Raw genomic sequence first — 26,215 nt, 5'->3', positions numbered from 1 at the left:
AACACAAGGAGACCTGACTCCTAGCTTGGGAAACACGAAGAACAGGCCCCGCCCCCTTGGACATTAAACCCCTTTATACCCTGTACCTGTGTGCTTCATTTCCTGTCAGTGGACACTGGCCCTTTAAGAAAGGGTCAGTGACCGCGCGCGCGCCCTAATGCGCATGCGCGCGGCCCGGGTGCCAGAAGCCAGGGCAGGAAGCTGAGAGGAGGAAGCAGCAGAGCCGGGCTGGGGCTGGGAAGCCGACGGGCGCCGGGAGCGGGGACCAGGAGGCCTGGGAAGCGCGGGCAATGGAGGCTGGAGAGCGGGGAGCGTGGCAGGTGAGCCGGGGAGCGGAGCAGAGGACCCGGGGAGCGTGACAGCATCTCCTGTATATAATTATATATGTACAGCTGGTATAACCTGGGCATCTCCTGTATATAATTATATATGTATAGCTGGTATAACCCGGACATCTCCTGTATATAATTATATACGTACAGCTGGTATAACCTGGACATCTCCTGTATATAATTATATATGTACAGCTGGTATAACCTGGGCATCTCCTGTATATAATTATATATGTACAGCTGGTATAACCTGGGCATCTCCTGTATATAATTATATATGTACAGCTGGTATAACCTGGACATCACCTCTATATAATTATATATGTACAGCTGGTATAACCTGGGCATCTCCTGTATATAATTATATATGTATAGCTGGTATAACCTGGGCATCTCCTGTATATAATTATATATGTACAGCTGGTATAACCTGGACATCTCCTGTATATAATTATATATGTACAGCCGGTATAACCTGGGCATCTCCTGTATATAATTATATATGTACAGCTGGTATAACCTGGACATCACCTCTATATAATTATATATGTACAGCCGGTATAACCTGGGCATCTCCTGTATATAATTATATATGTACAGCCGGTATAACCTGGGCATCTCCTGTATATAATTATATATGTACAGCTGGTATAACCTGGGCATTTCCTGTATATAATTATATATGTACAGCTGGTATAACCTGGGCATCTCCTGTATATAATTATATATGTACAGCCGGTATAACCTGGACATCTCCTGTATATAATTATATATGTACAGCTGGAATAACCTGGGCATCTCCTGTATATAATTATATATGTACAGTCGGTATAACCTGGGCATCTCCTGTATATAATTATATATGTACAGCTGGTATAACCTGGGCATCTCCTGTATATAATTATATATGTACAGCCGGTATAACCTGGGCATCTCCTGTATATAATTATATATGTACAGCCGGTATAACCTGGGCATCTCCTGTATATAATTATATATGTACAGCTGGTATAACCTGGGCATCTCCTGTATATAATTATATATGTACAGCTGCTATAACCTGGGCATCTCCTGTATATAATTATATATGTACAGCTGGTATAACCTGGGCATCTCCTGTATATAATTATATATGTACAGCCGGTATAACCTGGGCACCTCCTGTATATAATTATATATGTACAGCCGGTATAACCTGGGCATCTCCTGTATATAATTATATATGTACAGCCGGTATAACCTGGGCATCTCCTGTATATAATTATATATGTACGGCCGGTATATCCTGGGTATGTCCTGTATATAATTATATATGTACAGCTGCTATAACCTGGGCATCTCCTGTATATAATCATATATGTACAGCTGCTATAACCTGGGCATCTCCTGTATATAATTATATATGTACAGCCGGTATAACCTGGGCATCTCCTGTATATAATTATATATGTACAGCCGGTATAACCTGGGCATCTCCTGTATATAATTATATATGTACAGCTGGTATAACCTGGGCATCTCCTGTATATAATTATATATGTACAGCCGGTATAACCTGGGCACCTCCTGTATATAATTATATATGTACAGCCGGTATAACCTGGGCATCTCCTGTATATAATTATATATGTACAGCCGGTATAACCTGGGCACCTCCTGTATATAATTATATATGTACAGCCGGTATAACCTGGGCATCTCCTGTATATAATTATATATGTACAGCTGGTATAACCTGGGCATCTCCTGTATATAATTATATATGTACAGCTGCTATAACCTGGGCATCTCCTGTATATAATTATATATGTACAGCTGGTATAACCTGGGCATCTCCTGTATATAATTATATATGTACAGCCGGTATAACCTGGGCACCTCCTGTATATAATTATATATGTACAGCCGGTATAACCTGGGCATCTCCTGTATATAATTATATATGTACAGCCGGTATAACCTGGGCATCTCCTGTATATAATTATATATGTACGGCCGGTATATCCTGGGTATGTCCTGTATATAATTATATATGTACAGCTGCTATAACCTGGGCATCTCCTGTATATAATCATATATGTACAGCTGGTATAACCTGGGCATCTCCTGTATATAATTATATATGTACAGCCGCTATAACCTGGGCATCTCCTGTATATAATTATATATGTACAGCTGGTATAACCTGGGCATCTCCTGTATATAATTATATATGTACAGCTGGTATAACCTGGGCATCTCCTGTATATAATTATATATGTACAGCTGCTATAACCTGGGCATCTCCTGTATATAATTATATATGTACAGCTGGTATAACCTGGGCATCTCCTGTATATAATTATATATGTACAGCTGGTATAACCTGGGCATCTCCTGTATATAATTATATATGTACAGCTGCTATAACCTGGGCATCTCCTGTATATAATTATATATGTACAGTGTAGTTGAGACTCTAGTGTACAGTTGGTATAACCCGGGTATTTTGGGCATGTATTAATGCACATTTTTGCAGTGAGGTGACACATTGTTCCTCGGCCATGGACATTCCTGTGATTGTGATCTCGTGTGTGGACAGGCCTCGGTGATATGAATGGGCGTTGATTGCATTGAACTCTGTATTTAGGACTGAACTCCCCTTGAACCCGCTCCCTTCTCCCGGATTCTCGCCCCGTGGGCTGCGCTGTGACCGGGGAAGGATTGGAGAACCACGGAAGGAAAGGAAAAGGCTTAAAATACCCTCATGTTCTGTGGTGACACATAGATTGGGAAGTGGGGGGCCGGGGGGGGGGGGGGGGACAATTAGGTGAAAGGGGTCGATGTAATAATACAAATGTAGAATCTGGAGACAATAGCACCGAGGACGTCATCCCAATGACCGTCAGCCGTCAGGGAGATGCTGGTTATGGTTGCTCACCTCTGAGCAGGGGTGGACATATCATTGGTGCCACGTGTGCAGCCGCACAGGGGCCCAAGAGCCAAGGGGGCACATTAATTTCTCCAAAGAAGGTGGAATTGTGCATTTGGATGAGTTATTGGACTGAAAAGGGCCCATAATAATTTATATATATATAATTTTTTTTTTTTTTTGCTCAAGGGCCTTTTCTATCTGTGTCCACCAGTGACTTCAAGGATAAGATATGTATCCCCAGACCATCACTGACCCGGTCCTGCTGTTTACCACGTAATGGGCATCCTGGCATGTCCGGTCTCTCACACTCATCACATGTGCATAGTGTGAGTCTGCTCTCTTCTGTGCAAGGGCCGGACCTGACAATTTCATGATTCTCTGGTGAATGCCAATTGGTCCCACTACAGGACGTCGGGGGCTGCACAGTACTGGGGTGAGGGCGCTGGTCCCACTACAGGACGTCGGGGGCTGCACAGTGCTGGGCTGAGGGCGCTGGTCCCACTACAGGACGTCGGGGGCTGCACAGTGCTGGGCTGAGGGCGCTGGTCCCACTACAGGACGTCGGGGGCTGCACAGTGCTGGGGTGAGGGCGCTGGTCCCACTACAGGACGTCGGTGGCTGCACAGTGCTGGGCTGAGGGCGCTGGTCCCACTACAGGACGTCGGGGGCTGCACAGTGCTGGGGTGAGGACGCTGGTCCCAGTACTGGACGTCGGGGGCTGCACAGTGCTGGGGTGAGGGCGCTGGTCCCACTACAGGACGTCGGGGGCTACACAGTGCTGGGCTGAGGGCGCTGGTCCCACTACAGGACGTCGGGGGCTGCACAGTGCTGGGCTGAGGGCGCTGGTCCCACTACAGGACGTCGGGGGATGCACAGTGCTGGGCTGAGGGTGCTAGTCCCACCACAGGACGTCGGGGGCTGCACAGTGCTGAGCTGAGGGCGCTCGTCCCACTACAGGACGTCGGGGGCTGCACAGTGCTAGGGTGAGGATGCTGGTCCCAGTACTGGACGTCGGGGGCTGCACAGTGCTGGGCTGAGGGTGCTGGTCCCACCACAGGACGTCGGGGGCTGCACAGTGCTGGGTTGAGGGCGCTGGTCCCACTACAGGACGTCGGGGGCTGCACAGTGCTGGGCTGAGGGCGCTGGTCCCACTACAGGACGTCGGGGGCTGCACAGTGCTGGGCTGAGGGCGCTGGTCCCACCACAGGACGTCGGGGGCTGCACAGTGCTGGGCTGAGGGCGCTGGTCCCACTACAGGACGTCGGGGGCTGCACAGTGCTGGGCTGAGGGCACTGATCCCACTACAGGATGTTGGGGGCTGCACAGTGCTGGGCTGAGGGCGCTGGTCCCAGTACAGGACGTCGGGGGCTGCACAGTGCTGGGCTGAGGGCGCTGGTCCCAGTACAGGACGTCGGGGGCTGCACAGTGCTGGGCTGAGGGCGCTGGTCCCACTACAGGACGTCGGGGGCTGCACAGTGCTGGGCTGAGGGCACTGGTCCCACTACAGGACGTCGGGGGCTGCACAGTGCTGGGCTGAGGGCGCTGGTCCCACTACAGGACGTCGGGGGCTGCACAGTGCTGGGCTGAGGGCACTGGTCCCACTACAGGACGACGGGGGCTGCACAGTGCTGAGCTGAGGGCGCTGGCCCCACCACAGGACGTTGAGGGCTGCACAGTGCTGGGCTGAGGGCGCTGGTCCCAGTACAGGACGTCGGGGGCTGCACAGTGCTGGGCTGAGGGCGCTGGTCCCAGTACAGGACGTCGGGGGCTGCACAGTGCTGGGCTGAGGGCGCTGGTCCCACTACAGGACGTCGGGGGCTGCACAGTACTGGGCTGAGGGCACTGGTCCCACTACAGGACGTCGGGGGCTGCACAGTGCTGGGCTGAGGGCGCTGGTCCCAGTACAGGACGTCGGGGGCTGCACAGTGCTGGGTTGAGGGCGCTGGTCCCACTACAGGACGTCGGGGGCTGCACAGTGCTGGGCTGAGGGTGCTGGTCCCACTACAGGACGTCGGGGGCTGCACAGTGCTGGGCTGAGGGCGCTGGTCCCACCACAGGACGTCGGGGGCTGCACAGTGCTGGGCTGAGGGCGCTGGTCCCACTACAGGACGTCGGGGGCTGCACAGTGCTGGGCTGAGGGCACTGATCCCACTACAGGACGTCGGGGGCTGCACAGTGCTGGGCTGAGGGCGCTGGTCCCACTACAGGACGTCGGGGGCTGCACAGTGCTGGGCTGAGGGCACTGGTCCCACTACAGGACGACGGGGGCTGCACAGTGCTGAGCTGAGGGCGCTGGCCCCACCACAGGACGTTGGGGGCTGCACAGTGCTGGGCTGAGGGCGCTGGTCCCAGTACAGGACGTCGGGGGCTGCACAGTGCTGGGCTGAGGGCGCTGGTCCCAGTACAGGACGTCGGGGGCTGCACAGTGCTGGGCTGAGGGCGCTGGTCCCACTACAGGACGTCGGGGGCTGCACAGTACTGGGCTGAGGGCACTGGTCCCACTACAGGACGTCGGGGGCTGCACAGTGCTGGGCTGAGGGCGCTGGTCCCACTACAGGACGTCGGGGGCTGCACAGTGCTGGGCTGAGGGCGCTGGTCCCAGTACAGGACGTCGGGGGCTGCACATTGCTGGGCTGAGGGCGCTGGTCCCACTACAAGACGTTGGGGGCTGCACAGTGCTGGGCTGAGGGCGCTGGTCCCAGTACAGGACGTCGGGGGCTGCACGGTGCTGGGCTGAGGGCGCTATTCCCACTACAGGACGTCGGGGGCTGCACAGTGCTGGGCTGAGGGCGCTGGTCCCACTATAGGACGTCGGGGGCTGCACAGTGTTGGGCTGAGGGCGCTGGTCCCACTACAGGACGTTGAGGGCTGCACAGTGCTGGGCTGAGGGTGCTGGTCCCACTACAGGACGTTGGGGGCTGCACAGTGCTGAGCTGAGGGCGCTGGCCCCACTACAGGACGTTGGGGGCTGCACAGTGCTGGGCTGAGGGCGCTGGTCCCAGTACTGGACGTCGGGGGCTGCACACTGCTGGGCTGAGGGCGCTGGTCCCAGTACAGGACGTCGGGGGCTGCACAGTGCTGGGCTGAGGGCGCTGGTCCCACTACAGGACGTCGGGGGCTGCACAGTGCTGGGCTGAGGGCACTGGTCCCACTACAGGACGTCGGCGGCTGCACAGTGCTGGGCTGAGGGCGCTGGTCCCACTACAGGACGTTGGGGGCTGCACAGTGCTGGGCTGAGGGCGCTGGTCCCAGTACTGGACGTCGGGGGCTGCACGGTGCTGGGCTGAGGGCGCTGGCCCCACCACAGGACGTTGGGGGCTGCACAATGCTGGGCTGAGGGCGCTGGCCCCACCACAGGACGTTGGGGGCTGCACAATGCTGGGCTGAGGGCGCTGGTCCCACTACAGGACGTTGGGGGCTGCACAATGCTGGGCTGAGGGCGCTGGTCCCACTACAGGACGTTGGGGGCTGCACAATGCTGGGCTGAGGGCGCTGGCCCCACCACAGGACGTTGGGGGCTGCACAATGCTGGGCTGAGGGCGCTGGTCCCACTACAGGACGTCGGGGGCTGCACGGTGCTGGGCTGAGGGCGCTGGTCCCACTACAGGACGTCGGGGGCTGCACAGTGCTGGGCTGAGGGCGCTGGTCCCACTACAGGACGACGGGGGCTGCACAGTGCTGGGCTGAGGGCGCTATTCCCACTACAGGACGTCGGGGGCTGCACAGTGCTGGGCTGAGGGCGCTGGTCCCACTACAGGACGTCGGGGGCTGCACGGTGCTGGGCTGAGGGCGCTATTCCCACTACAGGACGTCGGGGGCTGCACAGCGCTGAGCTGAGGGCGCTGGTCCACTACAGGACGTCGGGGGCTGCACGGTGCTGGGCTGAGGGCGCTATTCCCACTACAAGACGTCGGGGGCTGCACAGTGCTGGGCTGAGGGCGCTGGTCCCACTACAGGACGTCGGGGGCTGCACAGTGCTGGGCTGAGGGCACTGGTCCCACTACAGGACGTCGGGGGCTGCACAGTGCTGGGCTGAGGGCGCTGGTCCCACTACAGGACGTCGGGGGCTGCACAGTGCTGGGCTGAGGGCACTGGTCCCACTACAGGACGACGGGGGCTGCACAGTGCTGAGCTGAGGGCGCTGGCCCCACCACAGGACGTTGAGGGCTGCACAGTGCTGGGCTGAGGGCGCTGGTCCCAGTACAGGACGTCGGGGGCTGCACAGTGCTGGGCTGAGGGCGCTGGTCCCAGTACAGGACGTCGGGGGCTGCACAGTGCTGGGCTGAGGGCGCTGGTCCCACTACAGGACGTCGGGGGCTGCACAGTACTGGGCTGAGGGCACTGGTCCCACTACAGGACGTCGGGGGCTGCACAGTGCTGGGCTGAGGGCGCTGGTCCCAGTACAGGACGTCGGGGGCTGCACAGTGCTGGGTTGAGGGCGCTGGTCCCACTACAGGACGTCGGGGGCTGCACAGTGCTGGGCTGAGGGTGCTGGTCCCACTACAGGACGTCGGGGGCTGCACAGTGCTGGGCTGAGGGCGCTGGTCCCACCACAGGACGTCGGGGGCTGCACAGTGCTGGGCTGAGGGCGCTGGTCCCACTACAGGACGTCGGGGGCTGCACAGTGCTGGGCTGAGGGCACTGATCCCACTACAGGACGTCGGGGGCTGCACAGTGCTGGGCTGAGGGCGCTGGTCCCACTACAGGACGTCGGGGGCTGCACAGTGCTGGGCTGAGGGCACTGGTCCCACTACAGGACGACGGGGGCTGCACAGTGCTGAGCTGAGGGCGCTGGCCCCACCACAGGACGTTGGGGGCTGCACAGTGCTGGGCTGAGGGCGCTGGTCCCAGTACAGGACGTCGGGGGCTGCACAGTGCTGGGCTGAGGGCGCTGGTCCCAGTACAGGACGTCGGGGGCTGCACAGTGCTGGGCTGAGGGCGCTGGTCCCACTACAGGACGTCGGGGGCTGCACAGTACTGGGCTGAGGGCACTGGTCCCACTACAGGACGTCGGGGGCTGCACAGTGCTGGGCTGAGGGCGCTGGTCCCACTACAGGACGTCGGGGGCTGCACAGTGCTGGGCTGAGGGCGCTGGTCCCAGTACAGGACGTCGGGGGCTGCACATTGCTGGGCTGAGGGCGCTGGTCCCACTACAAGACGTTGGGGGCTGCACAGTGCTGGGCTGAGGGCGCTGGTCCCAGTACAGGACGTCGGGGGCTGCACGGTGCTGGGCTGAGGGCGCTATTCCCACTACAGGACGTCGGGGGCTGCACAGTGCTGGGCTGAGGGCGCTGGTCCCACTATAGGACGTCGGGGGCTGCACAGTGTTGGGCTGAGGGCGCTGGTCCCACTACAGGACGTTGAGGGCTGCACAGTGCTGGGCTGAGGGTGCTGGTCCCACTACAGGACGTTGGGGGCTGCACAGTGCTGAGCTGAGGGCGCTGGCCCCACTACAGGACGTTGGGGGCTGCACAGTGCTGGGCTGAGGGCGCTGGTCCCAGTACTGGACGTCGGGGGCTGCACACTGCTGGGCTGAGGGCGCTGGTCCCAGTACAGGACGTCGGGGGCTGCACACTGCTGGGCTGAGGGCGCTGGTCCCACTACAGGACGTCGGGGGCTGCACAGTGCTGGGCTGAGGGCACTGGTCCCACTACAGGACGTCGGCGGCTGCACAGTGCTGGGCTGAGGGCGCTGGTCCCACTACAGGACGTTGGGGGCTGCACAGTGCTGGGCTGAGGGCGCTGGTCCCAGTACTGGACGTCGGGGGCTGCACGGTGCTGGGCTGAGGGCGCTGGCCCCACCACAGGACGTTGGGGGCTGCACAATGCTGGGCTGAGGGCGCTGGCCCCACCACAGGACGTTGGGGGCTGCACAATGCTGGGCTGAGGGCGCTGGTCCCACTACAGGACGTTGGGGGCTGCACAATGCTGGGCTGAGGGCGCTGGTCCCACTACAGGACGTTGGGGGCTGCACAATGCTGGGCTGAGGGCGCTGGCCCCACCACAGGACGTTGGGGGCTGCACAGTGCTGGGCTGAGGGCGCTGGTCCCACTACAGGACGTCGGGGGCTGCACAGTGCTGGGCTGAGGGCGCTGGTCCCACTACAGGACGTCGGGGGCTGCACGGTGCTGGGCTGAGGGCGCTGGTCCCACTACAGGACGTCGGGGGCTGCACAGTGCTGGGCTGAGGGCGCTGGTCCCACTACAGGACGACGGGGGCTGCACAGTGCTGGGCTGAGGGCGCTATTCCCACTACAGGACGTCGGGGGCTGCACAGTGCTGGGCTGAGGGCGCTGGTCCCACTACAGGACGTCGGGGGCTGCACGGTGCTGGGCTGAGGGCGCTATTCCCACTACAGGACGTCGGGGGCTGCACAGCGCTGAGCTGAGGGCGCTGGTCCACTACAGGACGTCGGGGGCTGCACGGTGCTGGGCTGAGGGCGCTATTCCCACTACAAGACGTCGGGGGCTGCACAGTGCTGGGCTGAGGGCGCTGGTCCCACTACAGGACGTCGGGGGCTGCACAGTGCTGGGCTGAGGGCGCTGGTCCCACTACAAGACGTCGGGGGCTGCACAGTGCTGGGCTGAGGGCGCTGGTCCCACTACACGATGTCGGCTCTTCATAGTCTGTTTCTGACAGTTTGGACGTTGCAGCCGGTCCCCCCTGGAGATCATTTAGTGGGGCTCTGGCCGGGCTCCTCATCTTCCTCCCAGACGTTGGGCTGGGTTGATGTTCTTCCATAGTCCTGTCCTCATGTAAATACATAAGGCTCACAATCTGCTCCAGTCTCATGAGGTTCAGCAACCGTCGTGTGCCATTCTGGAGGAGCAGACGACTTGTATTATTCAGACGTCCGAACAAATCAGTCCCATATTGGACCGCAATTCACAGCCCTGAGCATGACAACCTCATTGTACTATAGAAAGCTGACAAGCTCGGGTCGGGACACCTGCGGCCAGTCTCATTCTGATTTGTACTGATGTTTCAATGCTCCCTTATTCTCTGAGTGTTCTGTATTATACTCCAGAGCTGCACTCACTATTCTGCTGCTGCAGTCACTGTGTACATACATTACATTACTGATCCTGAGTTACGTCCTGTATTATACTCCAGAGCTGCGCTCACTATTCTGCTGGTGCAGTCACTGTGTACATACATTACATTACTGATCCTGAGTTACGTCCTGTATTATACTCCAGAGCTGCACTCACTATTCTGCTGGTGTAGTCACTGTGTACATACATTACATTACTGATGCTGCCCGGATCCTCGGTTTTCTCCAGTATTCTCTCACCCACCGCACTATTACATCCAGTTTTATGCACTCCTCATGCTGGGGATGGAGGAATTCTGCCAGTTATACATCCAGATCTGCTCTTATGGCTGGACTCACACGAACGTATGTAAAAACAGACGATTTTTGCTCGCTTGTCATCCATGTGCTGTCCGTGTGCTGTCCGTGTGCTGTCCGTGTACTGTCCATGTACTGTCCGTGTGTTGTCCGTGTGCTGTCCATGTACTGTCCGTGTGCTGTCTGTGTGCTGTCCATGTACTGTCTGTGTGTTGTCCGTGTGCTGTCCATGTACTGTCCGTGTGTTGTCCGTGTGCTGTCCATGTACTGTCCGTGTGCTGTCTGTGTGCTGTCCATGTACTGTCTGTGTGCTGTCCGTGTACTGTCCATGTACTGTCCGTGTGTTGTCCGTGTGTTGTCCGTGTGCTGTCCGTGTGCTGTCCATGTACTGTCCGTGTGCTGTCCGTGTGCTGTCCGTGTGCTGTCCGTGTACTGTCCATGTACTGTCTGTGTGCTGTCTGTGTGCTGTCCGTGTGCTGTCCATGTACTGTCTGTGTGCTGTCCATGTACTGTCTGTGTACTGTCCGTGTGTTGTCCGTGTGCTGTCCATGTACTGTCCGTGTGCTGTCCATGTACTGTCCGTGTGCTGTCCGTGTGCTGTCCGTGTGCTGTCCATGTACTGTCCATGTACTGTCTGTGTGCTGTCCGTGTGCTGTCCATGTACTGTCTGTGTGCTGTCCATGTACTGTCTGTGTGCTGTCCGTGTACTGTCCGTGTGCTGTCTGTGTGCTGTCCATGTACTGTCCGTGTGTTGTCCGTGTGCTGTCCATGTACTGTCTGTGTGCTGTCCATGTACTGTCCATGTACTGTCCGTGTGTTGTCCGTGTGCTGTCCATGTACTGTCTGTGTGCTGTCCATGTACTGTCCATGTACTGTCCGTGTGTTGTCCGTGTGCTGTCCATGTACTGTCTGTGTGCTGTCCATGTACTGTCCATGTACTGTCCGTGTGCTGTCTGTGTACTGTCCGTGTACTGTCCGTGTTCTGTCTGTGTGCTGTCCATGTACTGTCCATGTACTGTCTGTGTGCTGTCCGTGTACTGTCCGTGTGCTGTCTGTGTGCTGTCCATGTACTGTCCGTGTGTTGTCCGTGTGCTGTCCATGTACTGTCTGTGTGCTGTCCGTGTGCTGTCCATGTGCTGTCCATGTACTGTCCGTGTGCTGTCCATGTACTGTCCGTGTGCTGTCCATGTACTGTCCGTGTGCTGTCCGTGTGCTGTCCGTTTTTTTTCTCAGAAGCTATTAGTAATTTACAGTTATTTACAGGAGCATTTACATTGTTCTGTGCTAAATGATAGAATTGCATCTATAAAAACGGACGTCATTAGGATGGTGTGTGTGTGTGTGTCTGTGTGTGTGTGTGTGTGTATATGTGTGTGTGTGTGTGTGTGTGTATATGTGTGTGTGTGTGTGTGTGTGTATGTGTGTGTGTGTGTGTGTGTGTGTGTGTGTGTGTGTATATGTGTGTGTGTGTGTGTGTGTGTATGTGTGTGTGTGTGTGTGTGTGTGTGTGTGACGTCCGTTTTTTAGTGTGAGGCTGCTCACAAAAGTCGCCATTTGATGACCTTCTCTTCATAGCGTTTCCCTAGACCTGGTCTTAGTGCCCCGAGCCTGCCACGAGCCACACATAGAATCATAGATGGTAGAGTTGGAAGAGACTTCAAAGGCCATCGGGTCCCACCCCCTGCGAGTGCAGGTTTTCCAAAATCATTCCAGCTTCATGTTTATCCAGCTTGTACTTAAAGATTTCCATTGATGGAGAGCTCACTGCCTCCTGAGATTGCCTGTTCCACTCTCTGACTGCCCTCACTACCTCTCTTTTCCGCCTCTTCCACTCTCTGACTGCCCTCACTACCTCCCGTGGTCACTTGTTCCACTCTCTGACTGCCCTCACTACCTCCTGTGGTCACCTCTTCCACTCTCTGACTGCCCACACTACCTCCCGTGGTCACCTGTTCCACTCCCTGACTGCCCTCACTACCTCCCATGGCCGCCTGTTCCACATTCTGACTGCCCTCACTACTTCCCGTGGTCACGTGTTCCACTCTCTGCCCTCACTGCCTCCTGTAGTCTCTAGTTCCACTCTGACTGCCCTCACTGCCTCCCGTGGTCACTTGTTCCACTCTCTGACTACCCTCACTACCTCCCGTGGTCTCCAGTTCCACTCTGACTGCCCTCACTGCCTCCCGTGGTCACGTGTTCCACTCTCTGACTGCCCTCACTACCTCCTGTGGTCACGTGTTCCACTCTCTGACTGCCCTCACTACCTCCTGTGGTCACGTGTTCCACTCTCTGACTGCCCTCACTGCCTCCTGTGGTCACGTGTTCCACTCTCTGACTGCCCTCACTGCCTCCTGTGGTCACGTGTTCCACTCTCTGACTGCCCTCACTACCTCCCGTGGTCACGTGTTCCACTCTGACTGCCCTCACTGTCAGAAAGTTTTTCCTAATGTCTAATCTGCATCTCCTTCCTTTTAGTTTCCTTCCGTTGCTTCTTGCACTTTCTTGAGCTAATGAGAATAGGGTGGTTCCCTCTGTCCTGTGACACTTCAGGTATTTGTAGACCGCTATTAAGTCTCCTCTCAACCTCCTCATTAGTTCTTGTAGCCGGTCTTCATAGGACATGGTCTGCAGACCTTCTACCATCTTGGGTGCTCTTCTCTGGACTTGCTCCAATCTATCGATGTCTTTCTTGAATTGGGGCCCAGAACTGTACCCAGTATTCCAGGTGGGGTGTGACCAGGGCAGAGTATAGGGGAATAATCACCTCTCTGGATCTAGAGTCAATGCTTGGGTAAATATATAAAAGACAGTAACACTATTACAATACTGCACCCCAAATATCCTGGGGTCACCACCTTCCATACTAAATATACAGTCAGGATGAAGGAGACTCGTACACACGGCCAGTAATATAATAACAGTGATATTTATTCACTCATATAGCGCCATTAATTCCGCAGCGCTTTACATCCTATCTGTAATGTCTTTGGAGTGTGGGAGGAAACCGGAGACCCCGGAGGAAACCCACGCAGACACGGGGAGAACATACAAACTCCTTGCAGACTGTGTCCTTGGTGGGATGTGAACCCAGGACCCCAGCTCTGTAAGACTGCAGTGCTAACCACTGAGCCGCCGTGCCGCCCATGTGCTGGATAATGGCAGCATGTGCCGTAGATGGCGGTGGACGCAGCAGAAGAGTCACTTACTCTGTGATTCCATCTGACTGCGGAAAGTAAAGAGAACAGAGACCGGAATCTGCCTCGTACTGAGGAGCGTCATCTGCTCCGGACATGGCGGCCGCCACATCATTGACTTGTCATAGTCGTCTTCCCCAGCCGTACCCCATCTTCATTGTGGGGGCACAGCGGACCCCCCGCTCTGGAGCAGTGATCTGTAGAAAGAGGAAACAGAACTGGTCATGGAGCAGCCGAATATTACACATCAGAGAGGGGCACACGATTTACCCCCGGTCACTACCACTTATTATATTCTTCTTACCTGGGATATATTTGGGTCCATGGTGACACAGATATTTAGTATCCGCCACTTGGAGGTCGTTCTTGTCCTTGGTCACGCCCCTGTGTAGAAAATAATACAACACACTTTATAATTCTGCATTGATTAATCTCATATTATATTTTTTCGGAGCTGGAGCTCAGTTTTTCTGATACTCCGCTCCGAACTATCTGCTCTCTGTTACTAGTCATAGATCTGGGTACCACTAGGGGGCGCAGTGGAGCCTGTGCATTGCGGTGAATGGGAGCTCCCCCTAGTGGTGGCTGCAGGCAGTCAGGATGTGACGCAGCGGATTGGATTATTAATAGACACTAATGATCACGTCTCCTCTCGTCTTCCAGGAGAATCTTTATTCATCTGTGTCAGCACAATGTGGCGTCATGTCCGCACTTATTATCAGCTCCTGTCATTAATCACATCACACACTGATGATCTTACCTTATGTGAGGTTTTGTGGTTGTACGATGTGACCTGTCTCTGGTCGGGAGTCATCATTGAGAATAGGAGAGGGTCGGACTCTGCGCCTCGCTTTGTCCATTACAGACTCTGGTGAAACAGAAAACACATAAATATATTTATACAGAAAGTGACAGAACATCAGTATACAATGAGGATACAAAGAGACGCTCCAACATATCTGACAGGAAACCTGTCCTTACACATAGCAACCAATCAGAACACAGCTTTCATTCTACCAGAGATGTTTAAGGTATGCAAGCTGAGCTCTGATTGGTTGCTATGTACAGTTTTGATAAATGAGGCCTACTGTCTCTTCATGGATGTGACCCGAGTCCTCTGATTGTCCCTGATATGTTCTCAGCAAAGGAATCTGGGACTGACTATAAATAATGAAGGAAAAATCCTCTTTTACTGGAAAGTTATATATAATAAGATATGAGAATACAAATTATTAATCCTGTAAGAAGGAACTTACGTGATTTAGGGTTTGCTGAGGGCGTCCATTGTGATCCATCTCTGGGCCTCTATGAAGGCGAATTTACTCGCTCTGTGCTTTTTCTAATAAAAAGTGAAAACAATGACAATCCCCCCCCTCAATAATGGCAGCACCCCCCCCCCAGACACCATATTTCTACATTCACTATATTGAGGCATAATAGATATTCCATGGTTACTTACCAGTGCAGACTGGTCTGTAGGCCCAGGGTCGTGGTCGGTTGAAGGTCGGGGCGGTCTTTTGGACCGTCATTGACTCTACATGTCGTTTATAGACATGGAGTCATTCCTGATAGACTCTACATGTCGTTTATAGACATGGAGTCACTTCCTAACCTTCTTTGGAAATGCGGTGATCCTGCCGTTCTGCAGGCAGGATAGTAGATGAGCTCTGATCTCCTGATGCTGGAACCGAGCTGTGGGGTCACCGCCATCTGCCAGAAACTCGTAGGCAAACGCTGTAGCAAACACCCCACAGTCATAGCAGTTTTTCTGCTGGTCCACATTGAGAAAGCTCAGATGTTTCAGGGGCTCGTCGACCACAACACCGTACATGTTGATAATCTGCTGACGGATGGATGGCGACAGTTTTCTAGTTTTGATGCTGTCGGCCACCAAGATTTGGCCATCTTTGAAGCAGGTAGTCAGCCAGTGCACCCTTTCCTCATCATAGTGGATCTGTACGGCATTCTGCAGTACGCAGTACCCTGGCACTAAAAGAACCGCCGGGTACTGCAGGCCATCAAAACCCTCAAACTGATGCTGCAGCAGCTCCTGGGCCATGCCAATGATGTCATCATCCAGCATGCCCTCCTCGCCTGTGCTCCTCAGGATGGATAAGTGCTCTGGAGACAGGTTGTCCCCATGACTCCAGAAATCAGGCATCTCCATTGGTGGGGTCTCCATTGGTGGGATCTCCATTGGTGGGGTCTCCACTGGTGGGGTCTCCACTGGTGGGGTCTCCATTGCTGGGGTCTCCACTGGTGGGGTGTCCAACTCTTGGGATCCTTTTCTACGTAGAACCGAAAGGTTTTCTGTAGCGGCTCTTTTGGCCGGTGGCAGCATCTTGGACTGAATGTCCTCGGAGGTTGATGCTTTTCTCTTCAGACTGTCCCGGGGTCTTTCTTCTGGCAGTCTCTCGTGTGTATCTCCAGCACATTCTGGATGTGCAGGATTCGCTCCACTTTTTGCAATGCTGGAAGTGGATCCAGTATCACCTACTATGTAGGTTGGGCTCTTGTCACCTCGGTCTTGGCTGATGACGTCGTCTTGACGTCTTTTTCTTGTAACCAACCTGAAGCTCCTGATCGCTGGAACGGTGGCGGATTTCATGGCCAGGAAGGAATTCCTCAGTGCTGTCCTCTTGCGATAGAATTTCTTCAGTCGGGTCAGAAATTTGGAACCAGTTGACATGGAAGATGAGAGAGCCTTGACCAGCAGCCGCTGGCCATGATGTGGACGCCTATGCATCCTCATGATCGCGTTGAAATTGCGTTTAATAGCGTTAAAATCGCTTTGAAATCGCGCTGAAATAGCGTTGATTTATTTCTCCTTCGTATTCCTGTAGCTGTGTGCAACCAACAACAGGGAGTCACGAAAAACAGCTCTGGCCTGCGCTCAGGCTTTACATAGAGTAACCCCATTGTGATGTCATAGAGCGGAAGGTGACATCAGAGTTCCATTAGATTGTGACATCACAGCCCCAGCCCCGGCTGCTAATGGCTGATGTGATCATGGGGAAGAGACCTCACATTTTTATTTTTTTTGACAATCAAAACAAATTTTGGAATCTGCGGCTTATAACGTTTCTTAATGGAAATTTTATGAAGTATGCAAAAACGACAAGAATTATTTTTAATCGATTTCCACAACTTCTAATAAAATATGTATTTTTAGATAAACCTTTGGGAAAACTCCAGCTTTGTAATTATGAAGCTTTTCTACATTTTTATTTATTAATATTTTTATTCCCAATTTTATTTGGGTCATGTACCTGCTGGGGAGACGTAGGGAATGTGTCCAATAAGCGTCTATGACAATTGGTGCAGTTTGGGGCAGACTGCACAATTTTTTGTAGCCGCTAATTAATCCCTAAACCCAGTTGCGTAACTAGCGTTCGATGGGCCATAGAGCAAAATTTGGACATGCCCCCCCCCCCATGTTGGTCAGATGTATGTATATGTATGTATGAATTTAGCGTTCTAAATCCTATAAAGACATAAAGAGTTCCCCATCCCCCCATTATGTAGTAATGTCCCCCATCCTGGGCTCCTTCCTGGTAAATTTGTCCCCCATCCTGGTATATATCCCCCCCATCCTGGTATATGTGCCCCCCATCCTGGTAAGCAGAGGAGTACATAGAAATCAAGGGGCCCCATAGCAGAATTTCTAATTGCCCCCCCCCAAAGTATAATAATAATAATAATAATAATAATACTTGGCCGAGTCACATAAGAACATATCTTACAGCTTTCCAGCCCTTTTAAAGTAATTTTACTCCTATTGAAGCCCCTAGATTCCCCTTTCATTGTCCCCCATAAAGTATGATGCCAACAAAAGTGCCCCACAAGCACTGTATGATCCCCCACAGTGAATTCCTCCCCACAGTACCCTTCGCTGTACCCCCCTGGCAATGACTGGTGACCCCAACACAGTATGACCCCACACAACCCTCCATGCATTATAATTTCCCTACATACAGTATTATAGCCCCTTCTAACCCTCCAAATAGTATAATGACCCCCACACAGCCCTCCGCACAGTATGATGGCCCCCACACAAACCTTCACACTGCATAATTGCTTGCATGCAGTATAATGGCCGTCCATAAAGTATAAAGGCTCCCTCATAGCTCTCCAAATACTATAATGGCCCCCACATAGCCTTCCATATAATATAAAGGGTCACACATAACCCTTCATATATTAGAATGCACCCCCATAGTCCTCCATGTATTATAATGCATTTCCCATAGTCCTCCATGTATAAGGTAGCCCTCATAGTCCTCCAAATATTATAATGCACCTCCCATAGCCCTTCATGTATTATAATTCACCCCATACTCCTCAATATATTATATTGCACCCCATATTACTTCATTAATTATAATGCACCCTATACGCCTCCATATATTATGCTGCACCTCGTAGTCTGCCATATCGTATACTGCACCCCATAGTCCTCCATATATTATAATGCACCCCACAGTCATACATATATTATTCTGAACCCCATAGTCCTCCATGTATTATAATGCACCCTATACTCCTCCATATATTATGCTGCACCCCATAGTCCCCCATATAGTGTACTGCACCCCATAGTTCTGTATGTATTATAATGCATCCCCCATAGTCCTCCATATAATATAATGCACCTCCATAGTTCTCCACATATTATAATGCAGCCCTCATAGTCCTCCATATATTATAATGCTGCCCCCATAGTCCTCCATGTATTATAGTGCAATAGTGCAGCCCTCATAGTCCTCCATATATTATAGTGCAGCTCCCATAGTCCTCCATGTATTATAGTGCAGCACCCATTGTCCTTCATGTTGTATTAAGCAGGCCATATACAGTTTAATGCAGCCCCATAGGCCTCTGGTCATCGTGATCTCACTGGTTAAAAAAACCCAAACAAGTACTTATATCTCCTCTTTCCCCCGCTGCTCCGGTCAGAGCGTCCAGCATGTCTCAGCACACTAGTGACGTCACTGCGCTGCGCTTTGATATTGAGCACAGGCGGAGAATGATGAAGGACGGAGTGAAGCACTCTGCTCCCTCTCATCATTGCTTTGTGCCATGACAGGTGAGGGGGGCCCCGATGCTGCTGATGGCACTGGGTACTATTGTGAATGTCATCCGAGTGGGTGCTGGTATGGAGCTCCCTCTGGTGGCCAGAAATGGTAATGAAGCTAAGTCTGAACCTGTGACTCAAACAGGTGATGCTATTAATTAGGAATCCAGGAAATCCTATTACAGATCAGCCTAGTGTTTTTAGGAGAGCGCTTTCTGCCTGGTGGCCGCCGGTGATAAATGTTCCTTCTGCCACTGAAGATGTCTGGGAGTTTTCCCTTCAGTTTCTCTCATTTATTCTGTGCCTGAACCTACCAAGATAAGTGTACTATTTTCTGTGGTTTATTGCTGGAATTGCACTAAAATTTGTTTCTGCTTATTCAATTTTGGTCTGTGTTTTGCTTTCTTGCTTGTGAGGATCTGTCTCTCTGCTTTTGTGAGCAGGGCAGTTCTTCCAGCAAGAAAGGGAGCTTGCTCCCCATTCATGTTTGGATTATTTGCACTTTAGAATATTATTTGCTCTGTGATTTTGTTTCTTCCCATTATACCTGCAGTTCTGTTTAAGTGTCTGGCACAAGAGTACCTGATATAGTGGGGGTGAGACCGTGTGGTCTCAGATCTTTTTTTTCTATCAGGTGTTTGGTATTTTTTGCAGGGTTTTTTGTTGGCCTCAATCAGTTATCTGTCCTGTCCTGTTCTATGTAGTAAGTCGGTCCTCACCTTTTGCTAATCAATATTTTCTGTGTATTGTGGTTTCTTACATCACCGTCGTTTACATGTTGGGGGCTTGCTATTTCTTTAGGGACTGCTCAAAGGCAAGTTATTATTCCTCATTTCTATCTTTGAGGTGTAGCAAGTTTCTCCGGCAGTGACGAGGTGTCTAGGTGTGTTAGGAGCATCCCACTGCTACTTCTAGTGTTGTCCGATAGATAGGGTATTGCGGTCAGCTTGGTTTCCAACTACTCTTGTGGTTTTGTTTTTTCCTGACTTATGGAATTTTTTGTGATCGTCCACGGTTATTAGTTCTTAACAGGGCACCCCTGAGTCACGGGCCCCATAGCGGCAGTGTGGTCTGCTGCTATTGGTGGAGCCACTTGCTTCTCTCCAGAGCAGGCGCCGGACCCTGTCCTCACAACGCTACTGAGAAATATTCCCCATTGCATTTTTGACAATAAAAGCCGCCAAAAACAAAAAGAAAAACGATATTAACGGAGAGAAGACACAAGACAGATGGTAACAACATTTATGTAAAGGAAAACAGCTTTTTAGTTGCAGAATTTTTCTAATAAATCTGTAACAATTGTAAAAATAAAATGTTCATGTTTCTCTTCCACTTTCACTTGATTTTGGTAGAATTATTTTATGTTTAATAACATTTTGTATTTTTTATGAATTTATATTTTTTATTACCAGTCTATCGGTGATCTCACTTCTCCTGAACCAATGGAGGTTGCTGGATTTCCACTTCCTGCACTTCCTGCACAGCATGACTGACAACACACAGCCATTAATGTCTAAACTGCTGGCCACAAAAGTGAGTACACCCCTAAGTGAAACTGGCCAAGTTGTGCCCAATTAGCCCTTATCCCTCCCCGGTGTCATGTGACTCATTAGTGTTACAAGGTCTCCGGTGTGGATGGGAGTAGGGGTGTTACATTCGGTGTTATCTCTCACACACTCTCTCATACTGGTCACTGGAAGGTTATCATGGCTCCTCATGGCAAAGAGTTCTCTGAGGATTTGAGAAAAGGAGTCCCTGCTCTACATAAAGATGGTCGAGGCTATAAGAATATTGTCACCACCCTGACACTGAGCTGCAGCACGGTGGCCAAGACCATACAGCGGATAACAAGACAGGGTCCACTCAGAAAAGGCCTCGCCATGGCCGACTACAGAAGCTCAGTGCACGAGCTCAGCGTCATATCCAGAGATCGTCTGTTCAGAATAGACGTATGAGTGCTGCCAGCATTGCTGCAGAGGTTACAGGGGTGGGGGGTTCCTCCCGTCAGTGCTCAGACCATACACCACACACTTCAGAGGTTACAGGGGTGGGGGGTCCCACCTGTCAGTGCTCAGAGCATAACCACACACTGCAGAGGTTACAGGGGTCGGCGGTCCGCCTGTCAGTGCTCAGACCATACCCCACATACTGCAGAGGTTACAGGGGTGGGGGGTCCGCCTGTCAGTGCTCAGACCATACGCCATATACTGCAGAGGTTACAGGGGTGGAGGGTCCGCCTGTCAGTGCTCAGACCATACCCCACATACTGCAGAGGTTACAGGGGTGGGGGGTCCGCCTGTCAGTGCTCAGACCATACGCCACATACTGCAGAGGTTACAGGGGTGGAGGGTCCGCCTGTCAGTGCTCAGACCATACCCCACATACTGCAGAGGTTACAGGGGTGGGGGGTCTGCCTGTCAGTGCTCAGACCATACACCACACAATGCATTGATTACAGAGGTCGTGGGTCCACCTGTCAGTGCTCAGACCATACGCCATATACTGCAGAGGTTACAGGGGTGGAGGGTCCGCCTGTCAGTGCTCAGACCATACCCCACATACTGCAGAGGTTACAGGGGTGGGGGTCCACCTGTCAGTGCTCAGACCATACACCACACACTGCAGAGGTTACAGGGGTGGGGGTCCACCTGTCAGTGCTCAGACCATAACCACAAACTGCAGAGGATACAGGGGTCGGGGGTCCGCCTGTCAGTGCTCAGACCATACCCCACACACTGCAGAGGTTACAGGGGTGGGGGTCCACCTGTCAGTGCTCAGACCATAACCACACACTGCAGAGGTTACAGGGGTGGGGGTCCGCCTGTCAGTGCCCAGACCATACGCCACACACTGCAGAGGTTACAGGGGTGGGGGTCCGCCTGTCAGTGCCCAGACCATACGCCACACACTGCAGAGGTTACAGGGGTGGGGGGTCCATCTGTCAGAGCTGAGGACATACGCCACACACTGCATCACATTGGTAAGCCTAGCTGTCATCCCAGAAGGAAGCCTCTTCTAAAGATGATGTACAAGAAAGTCACAGTTTGTTGAAGACAAGCAGACTAAGGACATTGATTACTGGAACCGTTCTGTCGTCTGATGAGACCAAGATGAACTTATTTACTTATTTTGTTCAGATGGTGTCAAGCATGTGTGGCAACCAGGTGAGGAGTAAAAAGACACATTGGTAGACACAGACTGAAGAGGCCCCTGTGCAAGAACAATATATGGTCCCTTTGCAGTCCAAGAAGTCATTATAATGGACAATTCCACCTGCTTTGGAGGCAGAAATGGACCCCTTTCCTCTTGAGCCCCTGCATGGCTGCACATGCTGCACCAATGATATATCCAACTCTGCAAAGACAAGTGTGTCCTGCCTACAGTCAGGCATGGTGGTCGGTAGGGTCATGGTTTGGGCTGCATGAGTGCTGCCAACTGTGGTAGGCTTCAGATCATTGAGGGAGCCATGAATGCTAACATGTGCTGTAACATAGTGAAGCTGAGCATGATCCCTCCTTTTACTGTATATTCCAACATGATAAGAACCCCAAACACCTCCAAGACCCCCACTGCCTTGCTACAGAAACTGAGGGTAAAGGTGGTGCATCGGCCAAGCGTCTACAGACCTAAAGCTATGGAGCATCTGTGAGGCCTCCTCCAACAGAAGGTGGAGGAGAGCAAGGTCTGTAACATCCACCAGCTCCGGGATGTCGTTCTTGAGAATGAAAGAGGATCCAGCGGCTCCTGTGAAGATCTAGTGACCTCCAGGCCCAAGAGAGGTAAAGCCGTGCTGGAAATCAATGGTAGCCACACAAAATATTCACACCAAGGGCACAATTTAGCTATTTTCACTAAAGGGTGTACTCACTTTTGTTGCCATTGGTTGAGACATTATTGGCTGTGCTGAGATATTTAGGGGACACCAAATTTACAATATACAAGCTGCACACTGACACTGTACATTGTATCACAGGGTCAGATCTGCAGCGCTGTCCCTGGAAAATATATAATAAAATATTTACCAAAATGTGAGGGGTGTACTCACTTTTGTGATATAATGTACATTACATTACTTATCCTGTGCTGATCCTGAGTTACCTCCTGAATTATACTCCAGAGCTGCACTCACTATTCTGCTGGTACAGTCACTGTGTACATACATTACATTACTGATCCTGTACTGATCCTGAGTTACCTCCTGTATTTTCCTCCAGAGCTGCACTCACTATTCTGCTAGTGCAGTCACTGTGTACATACATTACATTACTGATCCTGAGTTATCTCCTGTATTATACTCCAGAGCTGCACTCACTATTCTGCTGGTACAGTCACTGTGTACATACATTACATTACTGATCCTGTACTGATCCAGAGTTACCTCCTGTATTTTCCTCCAGAGCTGCACTCACTATTCTGCTAGTGCAGTCACTGTGTACATACATTCCATTACTGATCCTGAGTTACCTCCTGTATTATACTCCAGAGCTGCACTCTCTATTCTGCTGCTGCAGTCACTGTGTACATACATTACATTACATTACTGATCCTGAGTTACCTCCTGTATTATACTCCAGAGCTGCACTCACTATTCTGCTGGTACAGTCACTGTGTACATACATTACATTACTGATCCTGTACTGATCCAGAGTTACCTCCTGTATTTTCCTCCAGAGCTGCACTCACTATTCTGCTAGTGCAGTCACTGTGTACATACATTACATTACTGATCCTGAGTTACATCCTGTATTATACTCCAGAGCTGCACTCTCTATTCTGCTGCTGCAGTCACTGTGTACATACATTACATTACATTACTGATCCTGAGTTATCTCCTGTATTATACTCCAGAGCTGCACTCTCTATTCTGCTGCTGCAGTCACTGTGTACATACATTACCTTACTGATCCTGAGTTACCTCCTGTATTATACTCCAGAGCTGCACTCACTATACTGCTGGTGCAGTCACTGTGTACATACATTACTGTTCCTGAGTTACCTCCTGTATTATACTCCAGAGCTGCACTCACTATTCTGCTGGTGCAGTCACTGTGTACATACATTACATTACTGATGCTGCCCGGATCCTCGGTTTTCTCCAGTATTCTCTCACCCCCCGCACTATTACATCCAGTTTTATGCACTCCTCATGCTGGGGATGGAGGAATTCTGCCAGTTATACATCCAGATCTGCTCTTATGGCTGGACTCACACGAACGTATGTAAAAACAGACGATTTTTGCTTGCTTGTCATCCGTGTCCAGTCCGTGTCCAGTCCGTGTCCAGTCCGTGTCCAGTCCGTGTGCTCTCCGTGTGCTGTCCGTGTACTGTACGTGTTTTATCTCAGCAGCTATTAGTAATTTACAGTTATTTACAGGAGCATTTACATTGTTCTGTGCTAAATGATAGAATTGCATCTATAAAAACGGACGTCACTAGGATGGTGTGTGTGTGTGTGTGTGTGTGTGTGTGTGACGTCCGTTTTTTAGTGTGAGGCTGCTCACAAAAGTCGCCATTTGAAGACCTTCTCTTCATAGCGTTTCCCTAGACCTGGTCTTAGTGCCCCGAGCCTGCCACGAGCCACACATAGAATCATAGATGGTAGAGTTGGAAGAGACTTCAAAGGCCATCGGGTCCCACCCCCTGCGAGTGCAGGTTTTCCAAAATCATTCCAGCTTTATGTTTATCCAGCTTCTACTTAAAGATTTCCATTGATGGAGAGCTCACTGCCTCCTGAGATTGCCTGTTCCGCTCTCTGACTGCCCTCACTACCTCTCTTTTCCGCCTCTTCCACTCTCTGACTGCCCTCACTACTCCCGTGGTCACCTCTTCTACTCTCTGACTGCCCTCACTACCTCTCTTTTACGCCTCTTCCACTCTCTGACTGCCCTCACTACTCCCGTGGTCACCTCTTCTACTCTCTGACTGCCCTCACTACCTCCCGTGGTCACGTGTTCCACTCTCTGACTACCCTCACTACCTCCCGTGGTCACGTGTTCCACTCTCTGACTACCCTCACTGCCTCCCGTGGTCTACAGTTCCACTCTCTGACTGCCCTCACTACTCCTGTGGTCACCTCTTCCACTCTCTGACTGCCCTCACTACTCCTGTGGTCACCTCTTCCACTCTCTGACTGCCCTCACTACCTCCTGTGGTCACCTCTTCCACTCTCTGACTGCCCTCACTACCTTCTGTGGTCTACAGTTCCACTCTCTGACTGCCCTCACTACCTCCTGTGGTCACCTCTTCCACTCTCTGACTGTCCTCACTACCTCCCGTGGTCACCTCTTCCACTCTCTGACTGTCCTCACTACTCCCGTGGTCACCTCTTCTACTCTCTGACTGCCCTCACTACCTTCTGTGGTCTACAGTTCCACTCTCTGACTGCCCTCACTACCTCCTGTGGTCACCTCTTCCACTCTCTGACTGCCCTCACTACCTCCCGTGGTCTACAGTTCCACTCTCTGACTGCCCTCACTACCTCCTGTGGTCACCTCTTCCACTCTCTGACTGCCCTCACTACCTCCCGTGGTCACGTGTTCCACTCTCTGACTGCCCTCACTACCTCCTGTGGTCACCTCTTCCACTCTCTGACTGACCTCACTGCCTCCTGTGGTCACCTCTTCCACTCTCTGACTGACCTCACTGCCTCCTGTGGCCACCTCTTCCACTCTCTGACTGCCCTCACTACCTCCTGTGGTCACCTCTTCCACTCTCTGACTGACCTCACTGCCTCCTGTGGTCACCTCTTCCACTCTCTGACTACCCTCACTGCCTCCTGTGGTCACGTGTTCCACTCTGACTGCCCTCACTGTCAGAAAGTGTTTCCTAATGTCTGTACTGAATCTCCTTCCTTTTAGTTTCCTTCCGTTGCTTCTTGTACTTCCTTGAGCTTGTAGTGGGTGGGCCTACCCCCTACCAGTACCAGCATAGTTTACCCGGAATTGTAATTATTAAAAATGTTGATTTTTATTATTGTATGTTGTGTTAGGGCACCCCCTAGTGGCCGGGTGGGACGGCTGTTGCCACCGGGGAAGGAGGAGTCGGCTGGATGTCTAGGGAAGGTCTGTGTGTGTAGAGGGAGTAGGGATCCGGGACAGCAGTGTGTAAACATCGGTGGCAGTGTGTGAGCGGAACACCAGGGGACGCCGGAGTAACGGAGGGGAACACAACCTCAAGGTCTGATTCCGCTGGTGTGGGTCCGGTGTGTGCTTGACCTAGTAGTGGGAGCCCGGAGAAGAGGAGTACCCAGGGCATATCCCCACCAGAGGGCGCGTTTGGGCAGGTTGTCCCCAGCTCCACAGAAAATTACCGGATTCTGCTGACTGGGTTGTATTGTGCAAATAAATGTCATC

The 26,215-nt window shown here is 52.3% G+C and overlaps 1 protein-coding gene across 1 annotated transcript; it reads right to left on the bottom strand.

Annotated features, from left to right (window-relative positions):
* Positions 1-13,570: 13,570 nt before the first annotated feature.
* LOC142294883 (uncharacterized) lies at positions 13,571-16,646 on the bottom strand. Its single transcript, XM_075337945.1, has 5 exons — positions 15,249-16,646; positions 15,046-15,128; positions 14,550-14,657; positions 14,094-14,173; positions 13,571-13,986 (listed from the first exon to the last, which is right to left on the bottom strand). Exon 1 carries the CDS (start codon positions 16,539-16,541, stop codon positions 15,390-15,392), a length of 1,152 nt encoding a protein of 383 aa, XP_075194060.1. The 5' UTR covers positions 16,542-16,646; the 3' UTR covers positions 13,571-13,986; positions 14,094-14,173; positions 14,550-14,657; positions 15,046-15,128; positions 15,249-15,389.
* Positions 16,647-26,215: the final 9,569 nt, after the last annotated feature.

Source organism: Anomaloglossus baeobatrachus, chromosome 3 (assembly GCF_048569485.1).
Source record: "Anomaloglossus baeobatrachus isolate aAnoBae1 chromosome 3, aAnoBae1.hap1, whole genome shotgun sequence".
Lineage (NCBI taxonomy): Eukaryota > Metazoa > Chordata > Amphibia > Anura > Aromobatidae > Anomaloglossus > Anomaloglossus baeobatrachus.
The sequence above is the reverse complement of the archived record's forward strand: the minus strand, read 5'-3'. Positions and strand labels throughout refer to the sequence as shown.

Bases quoted from the DNA above. Each gene is read 5' to 3' on its own strand.
- LOC142294883 (XM_075337945.1), bottom strand. From the start codon at position 16,541: ATGAGGATGCATAGGCGTCCACATCATGGCCAGCGGCTGCTGGTCAAG.